Raw genomic sequence first — 10876 nt, forward strand, 5'->3', positions numbered from 1 at the left:
TCAAGACAGCCACAACACTCGAATCCAACTGATTGTTCGCCACTGATTCCAGAAGAGAAGAATCTGAGGTTGATAAACCGCCTTCCTAAAAATCAACAGATTCCCCATTCCTCGGGACCTCGTTAATCGGCTCATCTGAGGTTGATAAATCTCCTTTCTCAAAATCAACAGATTCCCCATTCTTTGGGACTTCATTAATCGGCAATGAGTCGTCTGAAGTTGATAAATCCACTTGTTCAAAATTAACAGTAGTAGTAAACTCCCCTTCAACCTTCTCATTCTCTTCCCGAATTTCTATTCCAGAAACTAAAATTGAGAAACAAAAAATAAAAACATTATGATTAAGTACTAAAAGAGACATAAAACATTCTTTGATAATTTACAATTCACAGAAAAAATCAACACTCCTTCCTATCCAAAAAGGTTTTAGAAAAAAAACCTTTCTCATTGTCATGTTGTTTCTTCATGTTCAAGACAGCCACAACTCTCGAATCCAACTGATTGTTCGCCACTGATTCAAGAAGAGAAGAATCTGAGGTTGATAAACCGCCTTCCTCAAAATCAACAGATTCCCCATTCTTCGGGACCCCGTTAATCGGCTCATCTAAGGTTGATAAATCGCCTTCCTCAAAATCAACAGATTCCCCATTCTTTGGGACTTCATTAATCAGCAAAGAGTCGTCTGAAGTTGATAAATCCACTTGTTCAAAATTAACAGTAGTAGTAAACTCCCCTTCAACCTTCTCATTCTCTTCCCGAATTTCTATTCCAGAAACTAAAATTGAGAAACAAGAAATAAAAACATTATGATTAAGTACTAAAAGAGACATACAACATTCTTTGATAATTTACAATTCACAGAAAAAATCAACACTCCTTCCTATTCAAAAAGGTTTTAGAAAAAAAAACCTATCTCATTGTCATGTTGTTTCTTCATGTTCAAGACAGCCACAACACTCGAATCCAACTGATTGTTCGCCACTGATTCCAGAAGAGAAGAATCTGAGGTTGATAAACCGCCTTCCTCAAAATCAACAGATTCCCCATTCTTCGGGACCTCGTTAATCGGCTCATCTGAGGTTGATAAATCGCCTTCCTCAAAATCAACAAATTCCCCATTCTTTGGGACTTCATTAATCGGCAAAGAGTCGTCAGAAGTTGATAAATCCACTTGTTCAAAATTAACAGCAGTAGTAAACTCCCCTTCAACCTTCTCATTCTCTTCCCGAATTTCTATTCCAGAAACTAAAATTGAGAAACAAAAAATAAAAACATTATGATTAAGTACTAAAAGAGACATACAACATTCTTTGATAATTTACAATTCACAGAAAAAATCAACACTCCTTCCTATCCAAAAAGGTTTTAGAAAAAAAACCTTTCTCATTGTCATGTTGTTTCTTCATGTTCAAGACAGCCACAACACTCGAATCCAACTGATTGTTCGCCACTGATTCAAGAAGAGAAGAATCTGAGGTTGATAAATCGCCTTCCTCAAAATCAACATATTCCCCATTCTTTGAGACCTCGTTAATCGGCTCATATGAGGTTGATAAATCGCCTTCCTCAAAATCAGCAGATTCCCCATTCTTTGGGACTTCATTAATCGGCAAAGAGTCGTCTGAAGTTGATAAATCCACTTGTTCAAAATTAACAGTAGTAGTAAACTCCCCTTCAACCTTCTCATTCTCTTCCCGAATTTCTATTCCAGAAACTAAAATTGAGAAACAAAAAATAAAAACATTATGATTAAGTACTAAAAGAGACATACAACATTCTTTGATAATTTACAATTCACAGAAAAAAATCAACACTCCTTCCTATCCAAAAAGGTTTTAGAAAAAAAAAACCTTTCTCATTGTCATGTTGTTTCTTCATGTTCAAGACAGCCACAACACTTGAATCCAACTGATTGTTCGCCACTGATTCAAGAAGAGAAGAATCTGAGGTTGATAAATCACCTTCCTCAAAATCAACAAATTCCCCATTCTTTGAGACCTCGTTAATCGGCTCATATGAGGTTGATAAATCGCCTTCCTCAAAATCAGCAGATTCCCCATTCTTTGGGACTTCATTAATCGGCAAAGAGTCGTCTGAAGTTGATAAATCCACTTGTTCAAAATTAACAGTAGTAGTAAACTCCCCTTCAACCTTCTCATTCTCTTCCCGAATTTCTATTCCAGATACTAAAATTGAGAAACAAAAAATAAAAACATTATGATTAAGTACTAAAAGAGACATACAACATTCTTTGATAATTTACAATTCACAGAAAAAATCAACACTCCTTCCTATCCAAAAAGGTTTTAGAAAAAAAACCTTTCTCATTGTCATGTTGTTTCTTCATGTTCAAGATAGCCACAACACTCGAATCCAACTGATTGTTCGCCACTGATTCAAGAAGAGAAGAATCTGAGGTTGATAAACCGCCTTCCTCAAAATCAACAGATTCCCCATTCTTCGGGACCTCGTTAATCGGCTCACCTGAGGTTGATAAATCGCCTTCCTCAAAATCAACTGATTCCCCATTCTTTGGGACTTCATTAATCGGCAAAAAGGTTTTAGAAAAAAAACCTTTCTCATTGTCATGTTGTTTCTTCATGTTCAAGACAGCCAAAACACTCGAATCCAACTGATTGTTCACCACTGATTCAAGAAGAGAAGAATCTGAGGTTGATAAATCGCCTTCCTCAAAATCAACAGATTCCCCATTCTTTGAGACCTCGTTAATCGGCTCATCTGAGGTTGATAAATCGCCTTCCTCAAAATCAACAGATTCCCCATTCTTTGGGACTTCATTAATCAGCAAAGAGTCGTCTGAAGTTGATAAATCCACTTGTTCAAAATTAACAGCAGTAGTAAACTCCCCTTCAACCTTCTCATTCTCTTCCCGAATTTCTATTCCAGAACTAAAATTGAGAAACAAAAAATAAAAACATTATGATTAAGTACTAAAAGAGACATACAACATTCTTTGATAATTTACAATTCACAGAAAAAATCAACACTCCTTCCTATCCAAAAAGGTTTTAGAAAAAAAACCTTTCTCATTGTCATGTTGTTTCTTCATGTTCAAGACAGCCACAACACTCGAATCCAACTGATTGTTCGCCACTGATTCAAGAAGAGAAGAATCTGAGGTTGATAAATCGCCTTCCTCAAAATCAACATATTCCCCATTCTTTGAGACCTCGTTAATCGGCTCATATGAGGTTGATAAATCGCCTTCCTCAAAATCAGCAGATTCCCCATTCTTTGGGACTTCATTAATCGGCAAAGAGTCGTCTGAAGTTGATAGATCCACTTGTTCAAAATTAACAGTAGTAGTAAACTCCCCTTCAACCTTCTCATTCTCTTCCCGAATTTCTATTCCAGAAACTAAAATTGAGAAACAAAAAATAAAAACATTATGATTAAGTACTAAAAGAGACATACAACATTCTTTGATAATTTACAATTCACAGAAAAAATCAACACTCCTTCCTATCCAAAAAGGTTTTAGAAAAAAAACCTTTCTCATTGTCATGTTGTTTCTTCATGTTCAAGATAGCCACAACACTCGAATCCAACTGATTGTTCGCCACTGATTCAAGAAGAGAAGAATCTGAGGTTGATAAACCGCCTTCCTCAAAATCAACAGATTCCCCATTCTTCGGGACCTCGTTAATCGGCTCACCTGAGGTTGATAAATCGCCTTCCTCAAAATCAACTGATTCCCCATTCTTTGGGACCTCATTAATCGCCAAACCTGAAGAAAAACAAAGGAATACGTGAATTGTAATGAAAGCGGATTTAATTTTACTTATATTCTCAAATGAAGCCAATAGAGTTAAAACAAGTGCATACTTTTTTACTCCGGTCCTTAGAGTTTCCTCTTCCAATCTACTCCATCTTTTCGGTACTCTCCTTTTTTTGAAGGTCTTTGGTTGGTACGGCTTCAAGGGAGAAATTTTGGTCCTCTTTGGACTAGGCAAATAAAATCTAGATGTTTGTCTCTGCAAGGGACCAATGAAATCATCCCACTATAGAAAATAAGCAATAATTAATGATATACTAGTTTAAAGATACATAATATAAGCAATGAATGGAAAAAAAATTTGGGAATATTTTTAAGCTAAGGTTTAAAATCCCAAATCTTTTTTCACTGTTGCAAAATTACAAGGAGAATTGGAAAAAAATATGGAAATTTTTAGATCCTCTGCCTTGCAAATATTGAGAAATGTTTTGTCAAATAAATTGGGGAAATAACAGATTAAACACTGTGAATTTGAGGTGAGATGAAGAAGATAACACGTAACCTAGACATAGTTGTGACATTCTTCAGAGCATTAAGTATTAATGGTGGTGTCCATAGGTACAAAGAAGTCCAGAATCATAGTTCTATATGAAACACAGAAGAAAGAAAATGGTGGAGAATATGGAGTGAGCATTAAAGGATGTCTGAAGGCTAGGGTTTTGAATTGATAAACTGTGTTTAGATATGATGAAAGGTATTGTTTAATGGGCCTTAAAAAATTCCAGTCCAGTAAAATATATTATTGCAATCGGGTTCAGTTATTTTTGGGTAGAATTGCTTCAACCGAACCGAACCAGTATAAACAAATAACCAAATAGAAATTTTAGTCCTCTTTGGACTAGGCAAATGAAATCTAGATGTTTGTCCCTGCAAGGGACCAATGGAATCATCCCACTATAGAAAATAAGCAATAATCAATGATATACTATCGAACTATTGTCTTTTAAGAATCGAAAAGAACCAACAAGAAGAACAAAATTTACGCAACAGTCAAGGTTACCTCATGAGTAGTAGCAGTACGGCGATCAGCATCACTTTCAAGTACAGAAGGTGTCTCGTTAATCGGCTCATCTGAGCTTGATAGATCCACTTCCTTAAAATCAACAGATTCCCCATTCTTCGGGACCTCGTTAATCGGCTCATCTGAGCTTGATAGATCCACTTCCTCAAAATCAACAGATTCCCATTCTTTGGGACCTCGTTAATCGGCTCATCTGAGGTTGATAAATCGCCTTCCTCAAAATCAACAGATTCCCCATTCTTTGGGACTTCATTAATCGGCAAAGAGTCGTCTAAAGTTGATAAATCCACTTGTTCAAAATTAACAGTAGTAGTAAACACCCCTTCAACCTTCTCATTCTCTTCCCGAATTTCTATTCCAGAAACTAAAATTGAGAAATAAAAAATAAAAACATTATGATTAAGTACTAAAAGAGACATACAACATTCTTTGATAATTTACAATTCACAGAAAAAATCAACACTCCTTCCTATCCAAAAAGGTTTTAGAAAAAAAACCTTTCTCATTGTCATGTTGTTTCTTCATGTTCAAGACAGCCACAACACTCGACTCCAACTGATTGTTCGCCACTGATTCAAGAAGAGATGAACCCAAGTTCTCCCAAGCTTCAGTAAAAAGGCCTCCATCTTTCGAATCGCATCTCTTCGAGTAGTAGCCATAGCAGCAAGCTTGTCCATAACTTCCTTATCCAGAAGCAAATTCTCAAACTCACTTTTCCATTCATTCAATTCAGCAGATAAGAGAAAACTGCTTCCCTCACTCTGCATATGATGCACCCTACCAGTCCATATCATCTTCACAGCTTTGCCATAGTTAGGGTTTAACTTTACTGATTCAAGATATTTCACGGTACATTCAACAGCAATGCTGCAATAAGCAACTCTCATTGCGGAGGAAATTAAATTTGGATTTGGATTTGAATTTGAAGAAGAGTCGATTAACAGTTTTTCAAATACCTCCAGGATTTGGAGCATACATTCCGAGATGTATGCTTCCGACAAGGCGTCTTCGAGGGCTCTTAGGATCATGCTTTTCTTCGTGTAGATGTTGCACATTGAGATTCTCGAAAGGAGATTGAGCATGATTTTGGTTTCTACGGTTGAATTTCTTAGGAGACGTTCCAAACACCAAACCCTCACTTCGTCGTCCATTTTCTTCTCTTCTGTCCCAATGTTTTCCGATTTTCTTTTTCAACTTGTTAAACACAAATGAGACATGTTTATATTTTCGTATTACAACTATTTATATCTCTTTTTTTCCGACCATAATCACTTAATATCATTTTATTTTTAAAACATTTTAATCAAACTAGTTTGATCTAACTTTTTGTAATAATTATATAAAAAAGATTTAACCATTGTATTTTCTCGACAGTTTCACAAATAATTTTGTGTCATTTATAATGAATTCAAAGTTGTATAAATAAGTACATACACTATATTATATAGAAAGACGTCTCAAAAAAGCCAAACAGAGCTTATGATGTTACTTTGAAACCATATGTCAATGCCCTAGCTGGAACCTTCCTACTTGACGCATCAGTCACAACATTCGCTTTACCCGGATGGTAATTTAACCCAAAATCATAATCCTTAAAGAATTCCAACCATCTCCTTTGCCTCATATTCAACTCTTTTTATTCGAACAAATACTTCAAACCCTTATGATCACTAAACACATCAAATCTCGACCCAAACAAATAATGCCTCCTAAGTTTCAACACAAACAAAACATCAGCCAACTCTAAGTCATGCATCGAATAGTTCCTCTCACGCACTTTAAGTTGCCTTGAAGTATAAGCTACCACTTGTCGATTTTGCATCAACACACATCATAAACCCATCAACGAAGCATCACAATACACAACAAACGGTTCTACCGGATCAAGCAAAGTCAAAATATGAGCGATCGTCAACCTTCTCTTAAGCTTTTGAAAACCAGCTTCACACTGTGAAGTCCAAATAAAAGCTTAATCCTTCCAAGTCAACTGCGTCAACGGCAAAGCTAACTTGGAAAATCCTTCAATGAACTTTCAATAATAACCTGCTAAACCAAGAAAACTTCTAATCTCAGAAACAAATTTTGGAGCTTCCCATTGAGACACAACCTCAATCTTCAACGGATCAACAGAAATACCACCACTTGAAATCACATGACCAAGGAAAGTCACTTCCTTCAACCAAAACTCACACTTAGAAAGCTTAGCATACAAGTGCTTCTCTTTCAACACAGATAGCACAATCTTCAAATATTCAGCGTGATCCTCTTCACTCTTGGAATAGATCAAAATATCATCAATGAACACAACAACAAACTTATCCAAATACTGATGAAAATTCCTATTCATGTATTCCATAAATACACCAGGTGCATTGGTCATACCGAACGACATCACAGAATAATTATATTGATCATACCCTGTTCTAAAAGCAGCCTTCTCAATATCTTCAACTTTCACACAAATCTGATGATACCCAAACCTCAAATCTATCTTATTAAACACACATGCACCAACCAACCGATCCATCAAATCACAAATCCTTGGAAGTGGATACTTGTTCTTGAAAGTCACCTTGTTCAATTGTCTATAATCCACACAAAGTCTCACAGTACCTTTTTTCTTCTTAACCAATAAAATTGGTGCATCCCATAGTGATACACTCGGACGAATGAATTTCTTCTCAAGTAAATATTCAAGTTGACTCTTCAACTCTTTCAATTTAGATGCTAACATTCAATATGGAACCATCGATATCGGACTAGTTCTAGGAACTAATTCGATCATAAACTCCATTTCATGCTCTGGCGGTAAACCACTAACATCTTTAGGAAACACCTCTGGAAAATCACGAACCATTGGTAAATCACCCATCTCTATCTTGTTAAAGATATCCATTGTTGCCATCAAAGCCAACAACACAACAACATCCTTCACAGACTCGTTCCTTTGCTTGGAAGACATAAACAAATCTCTCTCAATATCGGTTTCAAGAAATATACCCGTCTTATCAAAATAGTTGATATAAACATAGTTATATTCCAAAAAGTTTATCCCAAGAATAACATCATGTTGATCTAAGGTAAGACACACTAAATCAATCCCAAGGTCTCTACAAAAAATACTCAACGAACAATTCAAACACACATATGAAGTAGTCACTGAATCCATAGCAGGAGTATCAATGACCATACTTCCACGCATATCAGACAACATAAGATTTAATCTCTTAACGCAATCCAAAGAAATGAAAGAATGTGTCACGCCAATATCAATAATAGAAATTAAAGGTGTACTATTAATAAAGCACATACTTATGATTAGTCTATCCTCGACAGCAGTCTCGGAACCAGATAGAGCAAACATTTTTCCTTTTAGCTTGTTCCTTCTTCGGCTTGTCACACTTAGTACTATTGTGCCCTTGCTCACCACAGTTGTAGCAAGTCACACTCGCACCTCCTTTATAATCATGAGCTTTGTGACCTAGCTTGCCACACTTGAAACATTTCAGTTTAGCACATGTGCACTCAGAAGCACGATGTCCTTCAACACCACACCTAGCACCTAACTAGAGTAGGAGCTCCTCCCCCACTCGGCTTCCTGTCATAACCAGCTTTTTGTTTCCCTTTATCAGCATATGGCTTTCCTCTGATTTGGCCTTTCCCTTTCTTATCATTCAAATACTTATAGTGAGAAGCACTATCTCTACTATCCTCATCATAGATCCTATTCTTGTTAACCTACTCAAAAAATCGTGAAATTTGTTAATGGTTATAGCCTTATTGATCTTAGGTCTCAAACCACTCACAAACTTAAGACACTTATACCTCTCAGCATTAGCAGTGTTGTAATGAGGACAAAACTTAATCAACTTCTGAAACTTTACAGCATACTCTGCGACAATTCTATTACCCTGCTTCAGCTCAAGAAACTCAACTTCTTTTTTCCCACACACATCCCCTGAATAATACTTCTCCAAAAATGCATCTCGGAAAAGAGCCCAACTAACCTCAATCCCATCTTCATCAAACTTGTGAATAGTGTTACCTCATCAATCCTCAACTTCCTTCTCAAGCATATGGGTGCCAAACTGCATCTTTTGTGCATCCGTACAATTCATGACCCGAAAGATCTTCTCGATCGCCTTCACCCATGCTTGTGCTTTGTCAGGTTCATGATCTCCCTCAAAGATTGGCGGATTGTTCCTCTGGAACTTCTTCAAAGCACGAAACTCATCCTCCTCTCTGTTACCAACATTCATATTTGGAGCCTGCCCAATAGCACCAGCCAACATCGTCAATGTCTCAGTAATAGCATTATCATTCCTTCTTGCAACCATTGTCCTAATAAATCCAATCAACCAACAATCCACATCAAACAAACAATAATGATTGTGTCACAAACATAAATCAAATACAAAAGGAAAATAAACATATTAATAACATGTCCAACTAACCGACCATGCTCTGATACCATTAATGTAAGACCCCACAAAAATATATTTAATAATCAGAGTAAATTAGCATACATATCAAAAGAGAGTGTCACATGTATGTTAATACCAACACAAATACACCTAGTCATGCTCATAACACACGTTTAAATTCATGTTTCATACACTAACACATGCATATCAAAACGGAATAATTATCTTTTCAAATGACACCACCATTCACATAGATATCACATAAGAAAACAAATTATATTTCACATTGACACATGTGACTCCAATGCGACTCTATGCAATATGCATGTGGTACCAATTTGTACCCTTAGTGGTATCACTGCGTCCACCTCCAAGACAGATAACCACCAAAAATAATTTTTTCCCCTAAGCTTCAAATCCATCTCCAAAGTTTGGGACAAGTCACTAACTTTCACGAAACTAACAAACATTGCCTCTTGACAATAAGAGATTCATTTGCAATTACCAACAATTATATGAAATTAATACCATCTCCAAATCTTAATTATACAAGCATATATCAAATAATTCATCACATATGAATTATCTCACCTTTTGCACAAACATACATATATCATGTCATCATTCACATATGGAACACCTTCATAGCATTAACCAATTCAACACATCACAATTAACATATAGCAAACAATGCTCAAAAATGTTATTCTCAGCCAATTACAATTCCCAACTTACATATACACAAAATCAAGTGTTATGTTCACACAAAGAATCGTCTCAAAAACCATCCAAACCTATTATAAAAACTCCAGAAAATTCATGACAATTCGTGATAAATCAATTGCATACAACATCCAGTTCAGCTCATGAAAATATATAACTTTTCATCCCAGACCATGCTAAGCGCCCTATAGCCCACTAAGCCCACTCTCGAAAACCAAAAAAAAAAAATTGTTTTGGACAGTCTCGGTTTTCCTACGATTTTCACCATTATAACTCATCCAAACAACCATATTTCATGAATCAAAAGCATTATAATATATATTCCTCCTGTAGCATCAAATACCAACATGAAAACATGATTCAAACATCAATTTCATAGATTTTCAATCAAAACCTACGCATGTCAAAACCTAGAAATTGAAATCCCATATCCTAATACATGTTGCTACCCATTACATACATCATATATCCCATAATCAAATGGAAACTCACCCTTACCTTAGATGTAGATCTTCTTCTAGGGTTCCCTCTTCTTCTATTCTCTTTCTCTTCTTTCTCCTTTTTTTCCTCTCCTCTTGATTTTCTTCCTTTCTCTTTCTAATTTCTATTTTTCTTGTTTTATCAAAACCCTTACTAACACAAATTCCACGAATGGGGTTACTAACACATACCCCCACCTTTTCTCATCCCATTATTATAACTAGGCCCAATTACTCATTTCTATTATTTTTACACCCAATGATCCAACACACATATAACACATATGTTCACAAAATCACACAATTAATTAATTACTATATCTTATAATAATTAATAAAAATAAGTAATTAATAAAATAACTAGTAAATAAAAAAAAAGGGGTGTTACACATCATCTACGCGAATGTGGATTAGGCTCTGCCCGACGGTGGGC

At 35.8% G+C, this 10876-nt stretch overlaps 2 protein-coding genes across 2 annotated transcripts; both read right to left on the bottom strand.

Annotated features, from left to right (window-relative positions):
* Positions 1-7551: 7551 nt before the first annotated feature.
* LOC131657640 (uncharacterized) lies at positions 7552-8181 on the bottom strand. Its single transcript, XM_058927013.1, has one exon. It carries the CDS (start codon positions 8179-8181, stop codon positions 7552-7554), a length of 630 nt encoding a protein of 209 aa, XP_058782996.1.
* A 191-nt stretch (positions 8182-8372) lies between these two features.
* LOC131657641 (uncharacterized) lies at positions 8373-9154 on the bottom strand. The gene is made up of 3 exons (XM_058927014.1): positions 8929-9154; positions 8624-8835; positions 8373-8555 (listed from the first exon to the last, which is right to left on the bottom strand). The coding sequence occupies exons 1-3, from the start codon at positions 9152-9154 to the stop codon at positions 8373-8375; spliced, it is 621 nt and encodes a 206-aa protein (XP_058782997.1).
* Between the last annotated feature and the right edge of the window lie 1722 nt (positions 9155-10876).

This window comes from Vicia villosa, linkage group LG3 (assembly GCF_029867415.1).
Source record: "Vicia villosa cultivar HV-30 ecotype Madison, WI linkage group LG3, Vvil1.0, whole genome shotgun sequence".
Lineage (NCBI taxonomy): Eukaryota > Viridiplantae > Streptophyta > Magnoliopsida > Fabales > Fabaceae > Vicia > Vicia villosa.